Raw genomic sequence first — 24,760 nt, forward strand, 5'->3', positions numbered from 1 at the left:
CTGGGTTAGATTGCTAACCTGTGAAAGTAAGAATATTATGCAATGTATTTTTGCACACTCTGTTTAGACTTGTTTCTTACTGTTCATACGTAGACTGGTCTCTTTTCAACTGTTGCATACTATGTCATTCTCCAGACTTGCTATCATAGTTTTGCTAGATATTTTACTGATTCTTCTGTCGCTTGCTATATCTGCAGATATATTATGAAATCCTCTAACCTCCCAATCTGGTACCCATTGATATCCTTTGGTGTACTAATTTGAAGTTGGTACTTTCTTCTGAGTTTGGACATCTTTTAAAATATTTTCTTTATTTTTCTGTGTCTGTTTCCATCTTCAGTATCTTTAGATATGTCACTGTAGTACTCTTTCTCGTCTAACAGATCTCTGGAATTCTTTGTTAAATGCCTTCCTGAAATCTTTGTCTTTTTGGCCAGGGGTTCTCTTCTTTGCAATTTGCACAATTTGTTCTGCCATCCAGTTTTCCTTCTTCTGTTTCTTCATCTTTGGCAGTCTCTTCTCATGTTTATCCTTAACAAGGGCTTTGATTCCATTCCACATAATTGAGTATTTTACTTCTTTGTGCCAATACTTTACTCAGTTTGATTTTTGGGAGCTCTGCATGAAGATGTCCTTGTATATAACATTATTTTGGTTGTTTCAATACTAGGTTAGGAATGACAAAATCAATGGATTAACAAAAAAAGCTATTCTTCCTCTTCATTTCTGTTTCCTAGACCATGTAGTTCAACTATATTTTCCTCCTTAGTATTTTGAACTTTGACATTCTAGTCTCTAGGCACAAACAGCACATGTTTCTTGCATGTTCTGTCAATTTCAGATTGAACTTGATTATAAAATTTGTTATCTTCTCTTCTGCATTGGTGGTTGGAGTATTCACTTGGATAATCATCATATTAAACTATTGTCCATGAAGTCTAATTGATATTATTCAGTCACTGCATTATACCCAGCTGTGTTTGCTCTGTCCTTCCTAACTCTGCAAGCTATGCCATCCCTTCATTGTTTTTCAAGCCCTGAGTAGCAAACAGTTTAATTTTATGCCTGAAAGTGTCTAATTCTAGTCCATTTCAATCATTTGGTGTCTAAGATAACTGTGTGTAATCAATTAATTAGTTTTCATTATGTTGTGTTTCTCCATGCTTTGACTTTTACATTTCATGTTCCTATGTAGATCTGCCTTTACAGCTTTTAATTTTTTTTCCCTGAAGGCAACATCAGAAACCAGACATTCCCCCAAATTTTCATCTAGTCATAATGTAAGACCATTGGTATGCTAAAGGATCCCCAGGTATCTCAGTAGCATGTTGAGTGCCATTTGGACAGAGAGGCCCATTATCCAGCGCTTTATTATTAATCACTTTAAGTTGTTATACATGAAGTTTATTGGTAAATTACAGGAATAGTTTATTATTGCCTTCTCCTGTGCAATGTGAATTGATGCCTTTGCTGTTTTCAAGAAAGTATAGGTGTGGCAGTTCCTGGGGGTGGAGCTAAAAGAGGGATCAGCCTAGAATCCTAATGTATCCACAAGTGAATTCCATTGACCCTTATGTAATTCCAAGCAAATGCTTACCATTAAATGAAAAGAGTCCTGTGCATAGGCATGAATAACAATAAATCAGTTTAATTGGACCTTATGCGTGGACCTGATCTTCTATCATCTGCCTCCAGTACCTTCCTATATCACTGCTCTCCTACATAGGAGCCTGCTTGCTTAAGTTGGGGGGCTGGGATGACCTACATGGCTTGGGTGATCCTTTATGGAGTATATACTCCTGGCCTTCTTTACTCTTTCTCCAATAGCAAGATAAACAGCCATATAATCCATTTAAATAAACAGATAAATATCAAGATATACTGGGTTTGCACACTACACTAAATTGGATAACTATAGTACAATGAATAAATCACAATTGGATGGTTTCACAGAATTTCCTATGTGGATGCAGGAACTAAAAGGAAGAGAAAATCAGCTAGCTAAGGTAAAAAGCCAGAAAAATCAATAGTGTGGCAATGACAGTGTTAAACAGTATCCAGGTGATTGGATAATTAACTATTAACAGTTCCTCCACCAATTTCCGAAAGACGTTCAGTGTAGCAGATACAGTTCACAGATTAATTATTTTTTGCTATGTCTCTATCTGCATACCCACCCAAGTGACAGTAATTAATCTTAATATAAACCCAAAGAACCATGGCATAGATTAACAGCCTGAGTGTATTTAAAATACAGTCACAATATATCACCCCAAGCCTTCGTTTCCTAAAATAAGAAGAACCATATCATTTGGCCCCAAGTTTTATCTGTCAACATACCATTTTTAAAAGTAACCATTCAACCTAGATTTTTGAAATTCAGCTTCCTCCTCCTTGATTCTTCCTCTTGTCAACTCGCATTATATAGATAAAAAAGACAAACTCTTAAAGATGTTCTCCTTGATTAAACATAATTAGAAGGCAAATTCTTCACACAGCATTTCAGTGTCAACAGGATTAATATTAGATAATTGCAATATTAAGAGATAGGATTGAAAACAATTATTTGCTTACAGTCCAAATAAAAATGGGTAGCACAGACATTTCACAAACAGCGAAGTTAAAGACATTCCACAGGCTCTGGGTTCAAGAGGGAACTTGAGCTTTTGGAGTAGATGCATCTGTGTAACTTATACTTGCCGAATAACAGACCAACAAGGACATAGCATTGTTCATTTTTAATGGTGTTCCATAAAACTGGTTCCATAACAGATTTCTGGACTGCTGTCCCTATAAAATTGGTAGATAGGTTCCAAACATAATGTAATATTGCTTTACATAAAAAAAATATACAAAATTTTCTAAACTGTTTTAAGAATTTTGTGTAGGCATTGTCTAGGTTTTTTTAATAACTATATTTGTGGGAAAACTGATGGAGCCATCTAGCTATAAAAATCAGCATCATGCCATCTGTTATTTTGGACATAAAACCTCATACAGGGTAAACATATGCCACAGAAGGCAAGACTGCTGTCCCTATAAAATTGGCAGATACAACTTGCTAAGACAACACAGCAATATTTTTTTTACGTAAAATTATTGAAATTATGGGAATCTGTCTGTTTTGGTCAATACTGAATCGAAGAACAAGGACTTGGCAATGGCAATATCTTGGCAATGGCTAATGGTTTTAAAAAGGGTTGAGGTAATGTATTTAAATATTGAGGCTTGTATAGGAAAAAGAATTTCAATCGTAAGAATGGCCAAATGAATAGAGGAGGATTATCCTAAATTCTTCTCCTATTTCTACTCGTACCCTTTCAATCTTTATTTCCATTCAACTTTGTTTCATGTGGCTCATTATTGCTACTCATTTGGCCTTTCCTTATCAATTTCCATTGGGTTAATATTACAGGAACTTGATTCTTCCGTTTATTCTTTTTTACCCATGGTTATCCATGCTCAATATGATACAAAATAGGGGGGGGGGAATCAAAAACACTTATTTTATAACATAAGCAAACTTCTATTTTATTTTCCAAACAAAATAGCTTTGTTTGTAAAATTAAACAAAATTGTCTGACTATCTATTACCTTGTCTAGATATAAAGGGAAAACAATGATAATTATTTTATACAATTTAGCAACTATACAATCACATGTTTGTTTTAAGTAGTATTTTCAATTGCTTGGAGGAATTCAAAGATGAAGATAATTAGCACATTTCAAAATTCTTCATTAACAGTTACAAAAAGTAACCAAACTATTCACATTGATATTATAATCAAAACATCATATGAATATATACTTAAAAGTAAATAATTCAAATTACATATTAAGATTGGAACTACAAAAGCATAAACATAACAGAAGCAAAAATACATTTTATCCAAAATAAGTATCATTTGATATAACTTGCCTTTAACAACATCCTACCTTGTATTAAATTGAATTGTATTGTAGGCACCTTGAATTGGAAGGGCAACATTTTGTAGTTAGTCACAGAACAGTTGGAAATGAGGCAAAGGCAAGAACCAGCCCTGCAGAAATCACAGGTGCATGGGCTCTATATAAATATAATTGGTGAACTTTGAAGTTCAAGAGTTATTAAATCTTCAGTTTCTTTCAGCCTAACATACCTTGCAGAAAATTATAGTGACAAAAGAATTGTTTATAGGAAGGAAGGAAGGAAGGAAGGAAGGAAGGAAGGAAGGAAGGAAGGAGGGTTATTGCTCAAGAGAGTAGCCCATCCTGTAAAGTCTATATTTTTAAAAATCCCTCCCTGCCTGACTGCCAGCTTTTACTGAGCAAGAAAAGGGAAGGGAAGAAGGAAGTTCCTTACAGAGTCATAAAATATAAGCAGCCCCATGTGATAGAATCAAAATGGCAAATAATATTTGTAAGTAGAAATACCTACAATAAAACAACTGCTTCACACTGTGATTAAATTTAACTCATGAGGAATGTTATTATTGTACTTGAGCCAGTTGGAGTTCTACTCATAGACTTAGGGACTTGTATAATTTGTCCTTAAATTCTCTATCTTAAAAGATCTCGATTAAATTATTAATAAAGCAATAGTTTGATTGTAACTAAAAACCCAATGCACCTTTGCCACAGGAACAAAAGAGAAGATAGCATGGTTAACTGAATTTGGATTGCTCTTGCCAAAATATCTTGACAGTATCTTTAATCTACTGATTTATTGATGACAAAATAATCTCTTCCAAAAGAGTATCTAATGTTTTTGTGCATAATTTGGAAATATTTCATAGTCAAAGCCACAAAAGTGTTTTCATCTCTATATATTTTGCATTCAAAATATCTAATACCAAGTGAAGGAACCACTTATTTTATTGGACTGCAAAGACATTTTCTGTTATTATTAAAAAAAAAACAATCAAGGAGATAAAATATACTTTACTTACTAGATTGTTATGTAGAACAATAATTATGTAGAAAAGAGTAGTATAAACCTTGCTATCTACTCAGTGGACAATTTTGGATAGAATAGACTCTGCTCTTTTACATACAATTCTGAGTCCCTTTGTTGTTTACTTCAAGGTTGTCTTTTTCCCCCTAAGAAGGTATATTTTATCATCATCCCTTGACTTCATGTCATAATTACTCAATTTGTTGGTTTATTTTTACCCCCTTTGAAGCCACTGGATTTTCCCCTGTTTATCTTTTATTCTGCTGGTCCTGTTGTTGGTCCTTTTCCAAATAAGATATGTAAGATGGGGGCAACAGAGCAGAAAATATGCAATAAAAAGCTCTCATATATATGTGAATGGCAATATATAGTTCCTCTCTTTTAACAAGGAGATATCACCATTTCCACGTGCAACAGTGACTGTTTGGATAAGTTCTATAGTAACTTCAAACATCAAGTCCAGTTACATAGACAAAAAGAGGATTTTTCCATCTATTCCTCTTAAAAGTGTTTGTTTGTAAATCACACTTAGAAACAGCCCACCTGCCCCATAGAGTGATTCTATGTGGTTTAGATCACATCGTCCATTTAAATTCAAAAGAAACATCAAGGGAGATAGAAAAAAAGAAGAGTGTCACCTGGCAATTGCATAGAGTTGGATTTTGCTTCTTAAGAAATCAGCTGGGTAAAATAGAACTTATTATGCTGTACCAAAATAAATTCCAGCATGTTTTGATCCCATCAGTCACTCATCTTAGGGGATAAATTACTCAAAACTACAGCAAGCCTGAGTCAGTCAGATTCTACTGTGCTATTCTTTTCACACTTATCTCTATGACATACATAATATAAAAGAACCTATAAATCAATGCTCTGCCAGTGTCTTGAATAGAATGTAGATTGCTATCATAAAGTGGTTATTTGCTATCATAAAGTGGTTATTTGTGCAGTGATGTCTGGTTTTCATAGAAAATATGTATGAAAGCTCCATATAAAGCTACAGCTGGTTTTTTAAAAAAATAATGTTCCTCCAGATTCTCCAGTTCATTAGATCTGCACCAGCTTTTTGTGTGGTTTTTCCAGCCCCCAATACACACACACACACACACACACACACACACTTTACATAATTTCTGCAAATTATGTCAGTAATGTTATAAACCTAGGACTTGTAAGCATAGAGCTAAAAGTAGGAGGGAGCTGCGGGAATGCAGATGAGTCTGTTTTTGATTATTTCCATGCTCCTAAGTGTCATAGTAAATACACAAAGATCTGTATGGGCAGTATAAATGTTTTGACTTGAAGCATTTACCCAGCAATTTATACAGTAGAGTTTTTGAACTTGGAAATGTTTATAGCAGAAGTTCCTAACATTTGTTCCATCGTATCTCCCTTTAGTGTAATTTTAATGTACATACAGTACACTATCCTTAAAAACCCAAACACCAAAATGAACACAGATGAATAATGAAAATAATGCAATGAAACTTCAGGAAAGGTTCTAACTGTGTGAAGGTCTCAAAACAAGCAATCACAAAATGAAATTAAGGCCACAGCTTTATACCCCCCTCTCACCCTTTCCAAAATAATTTTGTAGCATTTTAAAAATATGTAGTAGAATAGATTCTAATGTTTTTATTTTCCTTTATTATTTATAGATTAAAGAACATCTTGCGAAAGGACAGAGGACACTGGCTGGTGAAGGAATGTCTCAGGTGACGAAGACTCTCTTGGATTTAACTCAGAGGAAGAATTTTTACGCAGGGGATCTTTTAGTTTCTGTGGAAATTCTCAGAAATGTTACAGATACATTCAAGAGAGCAAGTTATATCCCTGCATCAGATGGTGTTCAGGTATGTGAAACCATAGTTGTGAAACAATATGAAAAAACAATGTATTTATTATTACTATCATATTTTTATATCCTGCCTTTATAAACAACCTAAAGTGGAAAACATATTGAATATTCATTCTTCCTCCTATTTTTCCCACAACAATTGTGTGAGGTGAGTTGGGCTGCAAGAGAATGACTGGCCCAAGGTCACCCAGCCTTCTTTCATACCTATGGCAAGATTAGAACATCCTAGAGTTTCTAGAATCTCCTGGTTTCTAGCCTTAACTAGACTAAACTGACTTGTAAAAAGGTTTACATGCAGGCTGACTAAGATTCGGTTCCTAACATCTCCAGTTAAAAAAATAATAAAGGAACAGAATGGCTCATAAGATCTTGGAGAACTCTTGTCATCCAGTGTATATGTTGGTTGAGTTCACTCAACATAATAAATGATAGATTGTTTTAACAATGTTACTTATTGCTGTCATCAACACAAATTGCTCAGTGTTGAACTACGAAAGTCCTAACAAGCACAGATTTTTTAAAAAATCTCACTGGCTCACTCATGCACCCATTAATTCCCTTGGCCAGAAATTCCTATGACATGATATGCATAGAACAATACAATATCATCCTGTGCCAGTACTCACCTGTGTATGCAAACACTACAGTAAAAGTCATTTCAGTTACCATGGTGAAAGCCTATTTCAGGATGAAGTCTTGAGTTTAAATCGTCCTTTCTCATTAAATATGTCAAAACTCTCTTTAATTTCCAGTTTCAAGAAAGCCAATGTTCAACATTGCTTCTGAATGTCTAATCAAGTTTTGCATTTGTTCTCTAAATCAGATTTATAAAACTATTTCAACTAGTTTCCTTTTTAGGTTTGAAAGACAATAATAAATTGCTATTTAAAAAAAACAAATACTCAGAGAAGTTGAGTTGGGAAGAAATAAACAAAAATGTGTGTCAATGATGACATGGTTGGGATGATGACATGGTTGGGATGCAAGTACATAATTGTGGCATGATGATGACTCTGTGAGGGTATCATCATATTGACATCAAAATGCTCCCAAAATTGCTTTGCATGCTGCAGATTGGAACACAGACTCTTTTTTTATCATTATGTTTGAACTCCCTGTTCAGATTTCTTTTTTTTGTTGTCACAAAATTATTACATTTGCAGAAGTGCATTCCTGTTTTTCATATTAATGAAATCATTATGTTCTAAATACTCCCCCTGCTGCCAGCATCTTAGACATTGTTCACATATGTTACAGTGAAAAAAATAGTTATTACATTTTAACTATAGTGATACAGCTTTGCAACTGTTATTTCTTTCAAACTTGGGAGATGTCATATAAACATGGCAGGGATGGGATTTGCATTAGAATGTGAAACTTGTAGTAGTGTAGCACTATTCCACATCTGAGTATTATGACCTTTTAGGATTACGTGCAATCGAAATTGCTATAAAAACGATGTATGTACAGTCAACGTTATTGTATAGTATATCAAATCTAAGCCTTGTCTAGCTTGTTTAAGTTATTGTCAACAGTATTACAATATAAAAATTAATGCTTTTTTCACCAAAGAAGCTGAAAAGACTGGAGGAAGTTACTAAGTATGGCTCAACTGACCAGTGTCTTAAAATACAACAGCAAAACTCATAAACTTAACAACCTCTGTAAAACAGTGATCATATTTCACGGTTGCTTGAATACGGACATACAAAATAATTACATAAGGCATATCATTTCTGTCATCAGCTACAGAGAATGACACAGGCACCAATGACAAATTCTCAGATTTCTTTTCTTAATATCTCAAGTAAACTATGTGTCTCCATTCAGCTTAAGGTCTTATCCATTCTAGAGCATCCTAGTCTACTAAAAAGAGGCTTGGTTTTGGGTACTTGTTCTACCAAACGTTGTTCACTTTTGATGATAGAGTCATATAACAAGCAATAGCACATTTATTGTTTTAAATGTGGTCTTTTATTTTGTAAGCCACCTTGAGTCGCCATAGGCGAATAGACGGCAATATAAATTCAATAAATAAATAAATAGCCACCAAAGTTGGAGATTAAAAAACATATTAGCCATAAATTGTTTCCAAATTTCTATAACCATTCAGATGAGATTTTGTCATACCCAGTAAATATATTAATAAAGCATTCAAAGTGATAAAATTTTCCTAGATGTTCCTTGAATGCTAATTTTGTCAAATGACCTCAGGCTTAGAATTGTTATGGAATATTGCTACATTTCTGTGCACGAAGAACATGGGCATCTGTTTAATAGACAAATATTTTATTCTAAGAATTAATCATGCAACCGTTTGCGTATCTGGCTTTGTGAGCAAGGAATGGAACATTTCTGGTTGGTTAATTGGTTTGTTGCAAATGCTAATTAAAACCATTTTTTCTTAAAACATTCCCTTGCTACAGCATACCAATATAAAAATAACAGCTGCAATGCTTCCTCTGCAACCTATAAATGTGATAGTGCTTTGTTTAGCCTCTGTCTGGTCAATATTTCAAAGTGCTAAGAGTATTCACGCAATGCTCAGTATTAGAACTGTAGTGATAAATTTTAATATGCAGCAGTTCATTATAGCAGTCCTCCATCCCCTTAGCTCATCATTGTAAGGACAATACAAAATGCAAGCAACTCTGTTAATAGCTTCTTGGTCCTTAGATATCAGAATCTTATCAGGACATTGTCAGCTTTATCACTGCACAATTTTTCCAATTGTGTTCATGCCATTTACTCCTGAGTTGATGGGATTTGGCTGTTTATGATTTGGTTTTATCCCATCTTGAATATAGCACTCTATTTTTGTCTAGTAAGTCCTGAAAAGTGTGTAGAAACTTCAAATGATTGAAAAGTTGGCAGGTAGACTACTCAGTATGTTCCAGAATAAATAGCTATCCATACATGATAATCTATACCAGGAGTGTCAAACTGGTGGTCTGAAGGCCGGATGTGTCACACGCAGGCCACACCCACCCCAGCTCTGCAAAGGGAAAAAATGTTGTGATACATCACATGACAGCAATGTGATGCCGCAAGTTTGACGCCCGTGATCTATACCAACTGCCATCTTCTCACAGCCTTAATTTAAGGTGTTGAGACTTGAATATCCTAAAGTCTGACTGTCTCTTGTTGAAAACCTAGACAGACAGTAAAATCAGGAGGGGAGGGCTCTTCTGAACTCCAATTCAACTCCAAATTACAGAGACCCATTCATTTGCAAGAAAAGCAATCTTCTTTTGAAGAAAGTGGTCTTACTGTGGAATGCACTTATTTATTTATTAAGAAAAAAATATATATTTGGGATCCTTGGTGTCCTTTAAGCTTGGTTGTTTTCTTGAAGACCTTTTATTGCCCAACTAGGTAACATCATCAGTGTAATGAAACATCTGCAAAAAAAAAACAACCAAGTTCAGAGAGCAGCAAGGACCCCACCATTGAATCCTGTGCTACTAATATTCTTTTCTGTTGATGAAATTTATATGACCACCCAATTTACAGTGACTCCAGGTAGTAAAACCCCAAATGCAGAACCCAATAAACTCTCACCACCACCCCCTGGCAACAACTTTGTACCACTTTGTGTTTTCACTGTCTATGTCTTTAGCCAAAGGACAGTTTGTCCAACAGGCTTTGATTTGTTAATAATTTTAACAATGATGAACACAAATTCATGTTTGATTTGTATTTTATATTCTAATTATTGTTAGTGGTCTTGAATATTCAGAATGGTCTTGAGTATTCAGTGTGGATGAACAGTGAGATAAAATCACATACAAATTCAGTGAAATGAATGAACATCCCTAAATGCTACACAGCCTGGAATTCAATTGATTAGGATCAGCCAAAATAGTAAGTGTTGAAATGTGGCTGATTCATTTTTGTAATCTGCTATCCTACAGAACACCATAACTATTGATGCTCTCTGGTAGTACCATTTTGGAACGCTAGTAAGGGAGAACTTTGTGCTGCTGCTTACACATTTAGGTGAAATATATTTCCTAATTAGTTACTTGGATTAAATCACTTTAATTACTAATTGATTGTTATATGGCATACAAAATTGCCCTTGAATAAACTTGTATTAGGATTTATTCAAGAAAATGATACCTAAATTTTGAAGAAAAAAATGGTTATACTTTGTAATTTTTCAAAGGAGACTTAAAGCAAAACCAGAACTGGAATATGTCTACCTATTATTATTATTATTATTATTTTATTATTATTATTATTGGTTACTCTTTAGTGAGATTCACAGCCTTTGAGGCTGGTTAATAGCTCAGCAGCTCGAGTCCAAACCAAGGACCTAGGAACTGTTAAGGTATCGTCGGAGGATTTAAACTGTTCTGAGTAAGGTGGTTTTTTGTAGAGTCAAAATGTTCAAGTCTGGCAAATTTAGAATTTCTAAATAGCAGGGTAGCCCTTTGGGTATTGCCCCAAGGGCTCCAATTATTATTATTATTATTATTATTATTATTATTATTATTATTATTATTATTATTATTATTATTATTATTTTGCATTCTAGGCAAGGCAGAGCATAAAGTACATTAAAATAAAATCCTGGCAGGAATCTCAGATGACTTATTGGTAACTAATTTTTATCATAAAATTCAGGTGTTTTTTTTTTTTAAGTGTGCATTTTTTTGAAAATGAAATTATAAAATACCATTCATAAATTGTTCTGTGATCAATCTATAATGGTACTTTAAGTGTAATCCAGCATGACCTTTTATGTATATGTAAGGAAATTTGCAAATCCAGCATATACCAATATACAAATAGGGGACTATAATATGGTGGAAACAGCTTATATTAAAAGTGCTCAAAGCAGTCCTATCATGGAGCCCAGATAATAGATACATAAAAAGGGCAATAATAATTCAGACAATCTCATTTATTAGAATCTCCTATGAAACACTGAAATCATTTTTATAATTGGAAATTGAGCTAACTGGTTTTAAAAATACAAAAGAATACAGTCAATTTTTTTTGTGTGCCTGATTCTTAGGCTTTAACTCTACTTACCAGAAAAAAATAGATCTGCATTCTAATTACCCCAGATCTACTTCCATTCACATTCTATGCAGTTTCATTTCTCTTTGAAGAATAAAATGTGGGCCATGCATCAGGTTAGTTTTATCAGTAGGGCTATAATGCAATTGGGCATGAATGCACATTCCATCAGAACTAAATGACGGGGCGCATATTTGATTAAGTATCCACAGACATAAAAGGGAAAGATTTTCTCCATGAAATAAATAATTTCAGAGAAAGTGACTATCTGATTTTTACTCCTTCTATATGCATGTGATATTTTTCAATTGGCAATAAAAGGAAGTCCATTACAAAGCTGTGAATGCTGAAGAATGTAGGGTTTCTTTTATTTTGATACAAATTGACCTAGTTTTCATTTTCCAAAATAATATATTCAGCCTCTTCTTTAGGTCTGTAATCAAAAGATGGGTACTTTGATAAATGTTTTTTTCTGAAGACACGATGAATTGTATGGTTTTGGCTTTGGCTTGGCTTTGAAGTTACACCTTCAAGATATAAAATGAGCTTAATCTTTTTTATTTGCAAATATATGTGGATTTCCAGGAATCAGTCATTGCATCCAAGTTATTTACAAAGCACTCATTTATAGAATTTTCCCCGGTATTGATGTGAAGTTAAATGCCTGGATTTTGATTAAATATTACTCGGGATTTCTCAAATATAACAGCTAGATTTTGGGTCAACCAATTGGTGAGATCCTTTAACATCCTAGGGTACAGTCCACTTAGCCCTAGAGATTTGAACTCATTAAAGTCATTATGTATTTCCTGCCATATTGTATGGAGCTTCAGTGGGATCCTACCACTTGAACTAGTTCTTCACAAACCGTCTACTAGAACATATATCATTTTCACAAGGGAAAAAAATGAGTCAGAATAGTAGCTTAGCCTTCTCCTTGATGTGTTTCCTTTGCTATATGTCTATGGAGATTCACAATCATCCAGGTCACAGTTGTCCCAAAGGTGCTTTTTTCAAGAGGCAACTGGACTTTCTTGTTTCTCTTTGAAGACGTTTTGCTTCTCATCCAAGAAGCTTCTTCAGCTCTTAAGAAGCTTCTTGCTTCTTGAAAAAAGCACCTTTGGGTTTCCTTTGCTATCTTCAGACAGTAGCTGGTGTACTCTTTGTCTTCCTTTTATTTTTACTCTGTAGTATTTGAAGAAACCCTTTTAATGTTTTCAGCATCCTTTGCTAATCTCAGCTCACTGTGTTTGCTTTTTTTGATTTCATCTCTATAAATCTGCTACTTGTATGAGCTCATCCTTGGTGATTTGTTCCTCCTTATACCACATCATTGCATCTTGGCTTTGGGATTTTTTTTTAACTAAAACTTTTTTTCTTCAAACACATTGGCTTTTTCTTTCTTTCTTTCTTTCTTTCTTTCTTTCTTTCTTTCTTTCTTTCTTTCTTTCTTTTTTTAAAAATATGTTTATTAAAATTTTCCAACATTTAAAACACAAAACACAAATTTACGCTCATTACAGCATTTCCATATCAGCATCAATATCATCCATAATATTCATATTTACATAAATTCTATTTCTATGGTTTACTATCCTATATTATATCATCATTTAACTTATAATAATATCTACAATCATATTATCATCAATATTATATAGTTTATATATTACACTTTATACATTTTATAAATTAATTTTACTCCTATTCTCAAGCCAGGTATACCATCTGTTCCAAATCTGATAGTACTCAGATTCTCTCTCTTTCAATTCCATAGACAGCCTATCCATTTCTGCACACTCATATATTTTTCTTATTATCATTGGTTCTGAAGGAATATCAGCCTGTTTCCAATTCTGTGCAAAAACGATTCTGGGTGCCATTAATATGTGTAATATTATATACTGAAATTTTTTACTCATTTTCCAATCTAAAATGCCCAAAAGAAATAATTCTGGCTTCAATTTGATTTTTGTTCAGTTACTTCTTCCAAACATTTTCTTATCTTATGCCAATATTCCCCAGCCTTGGGACAAGTCCACCACATATGGTAGAAAGTTCCCTGTTTATAACCACATCTCCAACAATCAGGTGAACAATTTGAAAACATCTTGGCCAATCTGGCTGGTGGTAAATGCCAAAGGTAGAACATTTTCTAAAGGTTCTCCTTGTAGGCAGCTGACATCATTAATTTATAGTTTTTCTCCCATAATTTATCCCAATGGTCTAATTCAATACTGTATCCACATTGGCTTTTTCTAATGCCCTGCATTTTTTTTTCCTTATTAGAATTATTGACCTTTGAGTATCTTCATTTTTAAGTATTTTTTCCATCTTGTGTTTCTTTTCTCATCAATTTCTTTTGGCATGGAATTATGAATCTGCATTATGTTCTCTTCCAACATCATATTATCATTTTTAAAGTTAGGATCAGGTCAAGATTTGGCTCAAATCAAGGATCCTTTGTGCTTTCACTGATTTCTGAAGAAAAAATTATCATGTTCTGTCTAAATTTCCTGGTGGGACCTTACTTAACATAATTTTGCCCAACAGATAACTTGGAAATTTGTCAATTGCCATGAAGTATCCTGAGTTATTTTTTTTTAATGAAAGTTAGAAGTTGCTTGATTCCAGAATAACTCTTTAAAGCTTACATTAATGTAGCTTCCAAATGGTCTTCAAGGCAGTACCAATTATGGGACGATTTAAATCTTATGGGAAGATTTAATTGCTCCCAATGCAAATTGGGTACAACTGGCAAACCAGTTGGAGCTAGGCAAAGACTGCTTGTATTTTCACTGATCCAAGTAAGAGCTTTGAGTTCAAGATGTCCCCCAGATTGTGCACCAGTCTAGAGCAAGGGAGTGGAGCCCCATCAAAGACTAAGGCTGGAAAGTCCCCAGCTCTAAGTAGAATCAAAAATCAACAGCCACTAGGTTTTGAGCTTGAGTCTGTTCCTCCTTATCTAGATCTACAGCTTCCAGTTACTAGGGTAGAACATTGACAGAATCATTTGATTGATCTGGAATTTTGATCTGCAACTGAATATCACCTATAGATTGCAAATAACAAACCCTGAAGTAGAGCATGATCTCCCGCAGACATTTTTTTAATAGATTTTATAGATGTTATAGGACAGTGCTGGTGAATCTTTTCGGCACCGAGTGCCAAAAAGGGAGCACTTCCGGGCATTCGTCTGGGCCGCAACCCAGAAAAGGAGCTGCCCAGGGTGCATGCATGTGCCCGAAAATGAACTTCTGGTTTCTTCTGTGTTTCTCGCACGCATGCATAGGCAACGATCACCTGGCTGGCATGCATGCTCACGCAGGAAAACAAAAGCCAGCTCTTCCAGTTTCCAACACTGCTGCATGCACAAAGGCCAGCTGATTGTCGGCGTGCTTGTGCACTAGAAACCCAGAAGAGGAACGGGCACTGCCACGCTTGCCAGGCAACATGGCTCCATGTGCCACTTCAGGCACACGTGCCATAGGCTCGCCGTAGGAGGAGCTACGGCACTGAGCTTTAAGGCACACTACAGATGAGAACCCAAAAATGTAACCACTGCCAACACCAGCACAAACTAACTATCAGGAAAGGAGGAGAACTACTATAACATGGTGCCCTCAGCTCCCAAAATCCTCAGCTAGTCTAGAAGGATACCATGATAAGCTATCTTGAAAGCCACCAAGGAAACCAGAAGCAAATGATGCACGCGCACACACACACACACACACACACACACACACACACACACACAGCTCTGCCAAAATCATCAGCCGGCATGTGCTGTCTCCATGCTGAAACCCAGTCTTAAACCAAACTAAAATGGCTGCAGATGAATAGATGCAGATATTTTATTTTCCTGCTGCTTCAAATCTTCCAGTAAAAGTATGTACTACACATGAAAATATGTTCAGGAATTTTTTTCAGAGAAGTATTTGTATTAGGACTAAATACATTAAAAAGGAATATAAATGGAATAAAAGATAGTGAAGAGGGAAGGAGATACATTTGGGCTAGCCTCATTGTTACATGGTGTGTTTGTGCAATTTTTTAATGGATAAATTTCCCTAGTGGATGTATGTAAGTATGTATGTATGTATGTATGTATGTATGTATAAACTAGACTGTTTCTGGCAGCTTAGACATTTTGGGTTTGAGGTTCAGGAGTGGGCTGGACTGGACCAGAATGCAGCAAGCTGAAAGATAGCTATTGAGGGGAAATACATCATTAATTGTGTTATAGCATTTGACAGCATGTTGGTAGCTGCACTATTTTGGTAGTGGTTCTTTGGACTGGTTTTGGGTGGTGTGTCGATTTTGATGTTATATTTTTGGAGGACTGGATTTTTGATGGATGCTAAGATCAGGCTGAGAGGTGGGCTGCTGTGAGATGCTGCTGCTGGATGCTTTTGCTATTGCCTGCTTCCTTCTGCACCATCTGCTCTATTCTTTTTGGAGTATGTTGGGGCTTTGAAGGTGTGAGTGGGTGGGTGATGACAGTAGAGTGGCAGAATACTTTAGAGTACTTTCAAGGTATTATTGGATATTATTTTAATGAAAGGGTAGTTCAATGATTAACTTTGAATGATTCTGTATGCAAAATATTCAAAAGCTCAGATACAGTATTGTTCACATTGTACCTCTCTTTCAATGCATCATAGAAATGCGGGGGATTTTGTTCTTCCTCCTATTCATATTGCACAGCATTTATCAAGTCTACATTTCTTCTAGCTCTCCTGTTCAAGTATGATGAAGTTTCAAATCTTGGTAATAAAGTAATTAGAAATAAATATCATCACCCAATTCTGTCCCAAGTAACATCTGGTAGAATCAATTAATTTGCATTTTGACCTGGATTCTGAATTGGGACAAGAATTTGGGATGTCTCAGAATATTATATACCATAGCAACCTCATACATTGTGCGTATGTGTGGTACATTGGCACACATTATACAATTTATGCGCAGAAAAAGCAATGCTTAGTTATTCTGTAGTTGCTTTTTATGTAGGAGAACTACATAAACATAAACTACATGGATAGGATTAAGGATGTCTTTGTTCTTAGTCCTGGGAAATGTTGTTAATTTGGCAATAGAAAGGCTGTCCAGTGCAAACACCATAGCTAGAAGCAGAAACTGAAAGGAAAATGCTACCTTATAACTTGATGCTATAGAATGGCGTATTGCCATTTTAGGCCTTTGTAAACAATCAATTATCTTGGGTCTGATTTGTTTTCATTTCTTTGTTGGCTTTGTATCCCAACGATGAATGGATCTAGTTACATCTTTATTAGAAGAGAACAAAACTATGAGCTATGTCAGTGGTTCTCAACCTTTTCTTCACCATGAACTGCCTTTAAATACCTTTTGTGGCCATGAACCACCAAGACTTAACTCAAGATTTAAATCGTAACATTCTTCAAGCCTTTGTAGACCCCCTGTGTCAATATTGCATCCTCCCCTCCCCCAGGAGTTCAAGGACCACAGGTTGAGAACCTCTGAGCTATGTGAGATGTTTCCAAGCTTGCTTAAATAAATGAACCAAATTATTTAGGATTATATGGAAAATTGCGTACTAAAATGTAAGCTTCATTGAACTCAAGCAAATATTCAGAAGATATTCTGCATAACATAATCCTAAACAGAGTAATATGGCAATAAATACCACTGTACATAAGAAAGAAGAAGTTAAAGCTATATAAATTTGATTAATAAATAAATATGTTTCCCAGTTCCCATTATCTTTATCTGGGATTATTGAATGGAAATAGTTATTGCTGAGTGGGTAGAACTCAACTTGATTATCAAAGCACTGATGATTTGGCTCATTTTAAAGGTACCGCATTGTCTATCAATTTGAAATAAACCTTCAGGGTATCTGTGCTATTGATCCCCTAAAATTTAGCTTTTCCTTACTGGCAGTGGGTCAACACCATCTTACTGTATGCTCGCTTGTTCAATTTACTTTTATATTTCCTATTTCATTTTTTACCTTTTTAATTTGCAGTTGCTGATTTCCTAGATCACAACAACACTGTACTTTCATCTTATACAACACTGATCATCTACATTTTAATATTTAAAGTTAAAATGAGTTTTTCTACAATGTTATCTTTTCTTTAAATAAAGTTTTTTTCTACACCCTCTGGGACTGATTTATTTACAAAGAGAGAGGATTGTAATCATACATCCTGATGCTACAGGTGGTGCTATAGCAATTATGTGTTTTTCACTTTTACACAATAATTGCCAGAGAATAACACAGATATGGCAAGCATATCTTTCTGAAATGTGCAGTCTGAAACATGTTTTTTTAAAAAAATATTTATTTAGAGAATTTATAGATCCACCCACGTTAAATATATAATCCTAAGCAACTAAGAACAATCTACTCTATAAGTATACAATACACTATACCTACATAGAATTACAATCATACCACATACAAAATTAAAAATAATCATAATATAATACATATTCTATGTATTGTATTATATACAATTGTATTATATATAATACAATAACCTAAGCAGCATATGGAACTCACAAAGCAGCTGCATATTATATAGAGTTCAACTAAAAACCTGACCCAATCTTTGGGGGAAGAACCAGTTCATCACATCTTTCCAAAAGGCCAGGAAAGTTGGGTGCCTTTGGATCTCATAGGGCCGGTGCCATAACGGATCTGATTTCTTAAAATATCTCACATAAAGGCTAATGAATAACTGTAATGGCAACAGAACTCAATGCTAAATAATAATGATCCCAAAACTCAGTAGTTAATACATCTGGTTATCATGACAAATATTCTAGTGTTGTAAGCATCATTACTGTTTATCACATAAAAGCATACCTTAACAACAAACCATGGCTTTTCTTGACTTAGGGGAGGAAATCAGGGCATTTCACATATTTTGGACTTCTCTTTCTTCAGCCCCAACATACAGAGTCAGAGTCAAATAAGCATGTGATCTATATCCCTAATGTTTGAAGAGTTCCAAATTGACTACTTCTGATTTAAGAAAATGGCTTATGATCAGATTTACCTACAAAGCTTATGTAGGACTTCATTGTGTTTTTCAAAAATAGTTTATTGTTTTGATGCATCATTTTTTTTATAAAAAGTAATTGTCTCCTTGAATTTTCAGAACTTCTTTCAAATAGTTAGCAACCTTCTGGATGAAGAAAACAAAGAAAAATGGGAAGACGCACAGCAGGTAAATATCCCATGTGCTGTTGACACATCCCTGTTTTCTGCTTCAAAAGGATTGTTGTTGATTCATCAGTCAAAGATCATCCTAGTTGACCTGGCCCCCAAGAACTGTGCGTCTAGTGACTGCATGTTTTCATCTCTTGGATTGTCAAATATATAGGTTGCAAGGCTATGAATAATTGCTAGTTCTCATGAAGTTATAGGATGAAGGGCAACTTTATTGAAGAAAAAGAATCAGAGAGAATTAAGACTTCATGTTCTGCTTGTATTTAATTGCTGGTACACAAAACAGATATTTGGCCTGCTCCATCAGTGCTCTTTTTATATACTTATATGGACATTAAGGGGGTATGATGGCTCAGTGGTTAAAGACACTGAGCTTCTCAGTTGAAAAACTGACAGCTCAGGTTCAAGACCTGAATGCCACGTGACAAGGTGACAAGGTGCCATGTGTCCTTATCCTAGCTCCTGTCCACCTAGCAATTCAAAAACATGTAAATGCAAGTAGATAAATAGGTACCACTTTGGTGGGAAGGTGACAGTGTTCCTTGTGCTTCAGCATATAGTCATCCTGACCACATGACCACAGAAATGTCTTCAGACAACACTGGTTCTCTTGGCTGAGAAACAAAGATGACTCACAGATGAACACCGCTCCCTAGAGTCGGACACAACTGGAGTGGGGAAACCTTTACCTTTCTTTACTTCATGATATAAACTTTGTTATTGACAGAAGTTTCCTTGTTTGTCCCAGTCTTAGTATATTTGCACATATATAATTCAGAATACTTAAAAGATAACATAACAAGATAGGTTGTCAGGAAAGAAATGACTGGTTTTCCACAAGATAACATTAGATTTAATATTCATTGTTTGCTATAAACCATATATGCATATTTTATAACTTATGAGATAATATATTTGGCAGGAAGACTTTCAAAAATCATTTGGTAGGATTTTAGATTTACCATAATGAGTTTTTAAAGTTATATTTTAAGACAGTTTGCATTGAGTGAGTGACATGCATCCAATAATGTTGCAAAATAATTATTTAAAACAGTTCTCCACCTTTGTCCAAAAGTAAAATATCTGAAAACATACATATGCAAATTATATGTGTAAAGTTAGCATGTAAAAGCCAAATCAGAAATAATGCACAATTAATTCAATTGCTTCTTCATCTTTTGATTTTAAGAATTTAAAAATCAATTTTTGCTGATATCCATTTATCATCTATTTTTCCACGTACTTAATTGACTTTGTATAACTGCTCTCCAGGAATGGAATAGTCAAAATTGTACTCTTTTTATCATAAAGTGAACACTTTTTCCTTTTGATTTCTTATTAAAAGAACTTGCAATGCAAAATTACCTGCATTGTAATGACTGTAAATTTATACACTGAATCAAAAAATAACAGTGTGCTAAATTCATCAGGAAACTCAAGCAAGTCCCTTCTATTTCTCCCAGGAGATTCTCATTTAACCCTCATTATATCCTCATTATATTATATGAACCACGCAGTGGCTCAATGACTAAGACGCTGAGCTTGTCTATCAAAAGGTCTGCAGTTCAGCGGTTCGAATCCCTAGTGCCATGTAACAGGGTGAGCTCCCGTTACTTGTCCCAGCTTCTGCCAACCTAGCAGTTCGAAAGCATGTAAAAAATGAAAAAATGCAAGTAGAAAAATAGGGACCATCTTTGGTGGGAAGGTAACAGTATTAGGGTTAGGGTTAAATGCATTTGGCGTTTAGTCATGCCGGTCACATGACCATGAAGACATCTTCGGACAGTGCTGGCTCTTTGGCTTTGAAACGGAGATGAGCACTGCCCCCTAGAGTCAGGAACGACTAGCACGTATGTGCGAGGGGAACCTTTACCTTTATATCCCAAAAGATCCCCTACCTTTCAGTGCACATATGCCAATCCATTTTAGATGTTTTTGGGGAAAACAAGCTTGATCCATGAGAGCATGTACTATTGCTGAAAAGGCACCCATGGAACAACCCCACTGTTCTAGCATTCATTTATTTTGTTATGCTGCTGGTGATTATTGTACAAATTGGGATCCTGCAGTTACTGAGCTTGCAACGTTTTGTTTTTCTTCCTAAAGATCTACCAAGGCTCCATAGAACTAATGCAGGTGATTGAAGATTTTATACACATTGTTGGAATGGGGATGATGGACTTTCAGAATTCGTACTTAATGACTGGAAATGTAGGTAAGAAATAGGAATGTCTTTTACCACATACATACTTTAAGATTTCTTAAAAAGTCATATCATGTAAATATTATTTATGTGATAAATAAGATTGAGATCCATCCTCTGTTCCAAATATTTTTTTTTTTTTGTATTGGTCATCAAAGCATGTATATTATGTTCCCTTTTGATCGACATTTTGAAAGTCAGTGTGATTATGAAGTAAAATATTTTTTTTCTAATCTGAAGTTGCAGATATCACAGGAGCAAATAAACCTACTCTGAAATTACTTTTGCAGCTTTTCTAATGAAGTTTCAATTCTGTTATATATAATGTTACACAAAAAGGGCTATGTTATTTCTTCCTCTGAAACTAAAATATAAGGCACTTTAATGGAAACCCTTGTGAGTAAATCAAATGGACTTCATAAACAAAAGTTTCTCCAAGAAGCAATGGTCTGTTATAAGTCTGTAGAGATTCTCAGTCATTCAGGTCATGGGTGTCCCCAAGGTGCTTTTTCAGGCGGCAAATGGACTTTCTTGTTTTTTCTTTGAAGACATTTCGCTTCTCATCCAAGAAGCTTCTTCAGCTCTGACAGGATAGTGGGGAATGGAAGGATTTGTATTCCTTGCAGACAGTTGGTCATTTGCATCCTTTTAGAGGGTCATTGAAGCACTTGGAGGTTTATCTGTATCCTACTCAGGTGACCCTGAGGACACATATAAAACTCTAAGTGTTTCAACAACCCTCCTAAACATGGGTGTCAAACTCACAGCATCACATTGCCGTCATGTGATGTTTTACGATGGTTTTCCCTTTGCAGAGCTGGGGTGGGCATGGTTTGTGCATGATGCATCCGGCCCCCAGGCTGCCAGTTTGACACTCCTGCTATAAAAGGATGCAAATGACCAGCTGTCTGCAAGGAATACAAGTCCTTCCATTCCCCCCATCCTGTCAGAGCTGAAGAAGCTTCTTGAATGAGAAGTGAAATGTCTTCAAAGAAAAAAACAAGAAAGTCCAGTTGCCTCCTGAAAAAAACAGCTTTGGGACAACGATCTGTTATAATTAGGGAGTTAAAATATATCCTGGAAGAAAGGCAATAGCAAATCATTTTCACGTTACATGAAGGCAACTGCATTGTTATCTCTATGTAAGTCATCAGGAGTTGAATTTGATTCACAGATGACTTTATATCAAATTAAATACAAGTATTAGGTAGAAACTCTGTTTTAATTTTAAACATGTAGCATAGTTAATTCTTTTGCATCCATATCTTCATTAACATTCGAATTCCAAATGTGCATCCTTCTTTATGAGTTATGGAAAGGTCAAGGAATAAGGGACATTATAGCTGATACATAGTAGATAATCAAGAAAGCCATGGAATTAAAAAAAAAATCAATATGTGTTTATTGCTTACAGAAAGGCCTTCAGTTAGATTGACTATATCAAGCTGTAGCATGTCTTTATGAAAATAGGAATCCCAGAATATTTTACTGTCCTCATGTGAAACTTATATCTAGAGGATGCTATAGACCACCCAGAATCACCTCGAACAACAAGATGTGTGACGTACAAATTTAATTAAATAATAATAATAATAATAATAATAATAATAATAATAATCATGAAATATTGCGACCTGGCCATCGAAACTACACGGCTATGGATGAAACATGTAACAGTGATACCCATTGTCATCGGGGCACTTGGTACCATGTCCAAGAATTTTATAACATACATCAGCAAATTGCAGCTTCCTGCCATAACACCAGCGGAACTGCAAAAAACTGCGCTACTTGGAACATTGTACATCTTAAGAAGATACTTGGTTGATACCTAGGACGCTGGCAGAAACCCGTATCAACCATTATCGCCCGTCAGTGGTATTTGTGATGCATTTTTGAATGTTCAGTTGACTGAGTTTCATATTTAATGAATAAAGATAATGATAACAACAACAACAACAACAACAACAACAACAACAACAACAACCCAGATAGAACACGGCAAAGCAGACTGGCTCCAAGTCAGCAAAGAGATAAGGCCAAATATATATTGAGGGAAAGTGAAAAAGATGAATGTGGTTTTAAAATTGGAGGAAGAAACACTAGTAACCTGTGCTATGTTAATAACATTACTTTGGTATCTGGAAATGAAAATATTTGGTAAACTAAGAATGAAAATCAAGATGCACATAAAAAGGAGGGAGTAGGATTAAAGGTAAATAAGAACAAATTAATATAAAGAAGACTAACGGGTATAGCAACCACCCTTAGAACTGTCAAAGAAAATACAGAAGTGACGGATAGCTTCTGCCTTTTAGTATTGACTATCAACAGTGAAGCACTCAAGAAAAATGCAGAATCACATGCAGAATCATGCAGGCAATAGAAAGTTTTAAACTTTGAAAAATCAGAATTAGAAGAGTGTTGATGTTTGGAAACTTTGATATTGGATTTGGATATAGTCCAAGAAGAAAAACCAAATGGATTATTGAACAGATCAGTCCAGTGTTCTCACTTAAGGCACACATGACCAGGTTCAAGTAATATTCTGAATATATTGTGTATATTCTACCTACCTCTATTGAGAAATCTATAATGCTGAGAGGGGTAGAAGAGAATAACCACCAGTAAGTTGGATGGCCTCAACTATAATGGCAATGATTGCACCATTTGAATACTTGAAGGACCAGATTAGGGATAGGTACTACTGATGAAAATCTGTCTATGTGGTTGCTAAGAGTCAGCATTGACTTGATGGGACATAATTACCATCAGTCATTGAATTAGTCGGATAGAGACAGTGGTGAAATCCAAATATTTTTACTACCAGTTCTGTGGGCGTGGCATGGTGTGGCTTGGTGGGCATGGCAGGGGAAGGATATTGCAGAAACTCCATTCCCTCCCCACTCCAGGGGAAGGATATTGCAAAATCTTCATTCCCACCCCACTCTGGGGCCAGACAGAGGTGGTATTTGCCAGTTCTCTGAACTGCTCAAAATTTCCGATACCGGTTCTCTGAACTACTCAAAATCTCCACTACTGGTTCTCCAGAACCTGTCAGAACCTGCTGGATTTCACCCCTGGATAGAGAATATCCCAAAGGCTAAAATTTGGTAGCAGGTAGTTTACTTTCTGACAAATGTTCATACTCGCCATGTCAAATGTTTTGTGAATCACCACCCTACCCCACTATAGCTGTTTTATGAGGACAATCACCACAACGTCTTAAAATGTTTTCACCATTTCAAAAAGACTATTTACTTTAGTTATAGACATAGTGGACTTCTTAGCCATCATAAATATAGTAATCCCTATTGGTGATTTGTAATCTAGGTCTATTTTTTAAATCTCCCATCAGAAAAAAATCTTCTTTAAATATTATATTGAAGTGCCAATTTCACAAAAATCACAAAATCACAGAAACCTTGCTTTCACAAGACAAAGCAATAGGAAAAAAATGATGCTTGATGTGCTGAATAGAGATATTTTTTTACTGGCTTGATGGATTTGGAGGTG

The 24,760-nt window shown here is 35.2% G+C and overlaps 1 protein-coding gene across 4 annotated transcripts in view; it reads left to right on the plus strand.

The window, feature by feature from the left end:
* ADGRB3 (adhesion G protein-coupled receptor B3) overlaps positions 1-24,760 on the plus strand; it is a 502,073-nt gene that overhangs the window by 216,888 nt on the left and 260,425 nt on the right. For all 4 annotated transcript variants that reach the window (XM_034431977.3, XM_034431978.3, XM_034431980.3 and 1 more), the window contains 3 exons: positions 6,592-6,786; positions 18,971-19,039; positions 21,148-21,256. In XM_034431977.3, coding sequence (XP_034287868.1) covers positions 6,592-6,786; positions 18,971-19,039; positions 21,148-21,256 — 373 coding nt within the window. The remainder of the gene's footprint in view (positions 1-6,591; positions 6,787-18,970; positions 19,040-21,147; positions 21,257-24,760) is intronic.

The sequence above is a fragment of the Pantherophis guttatus genome, chromosome 1 (genome assembly GCF_059756535.1).
Source record: "Pantherophis guttatus breed Tessera chromosome 1, ASM5975653v1, whole genome shotgun sequence".
Lineage (NCBI taxonomy): Eukaryota > Metazoa > Chordata > Lepidosauria > Squamata > Colubridae > Pantherophis > Pantherophis guttatus.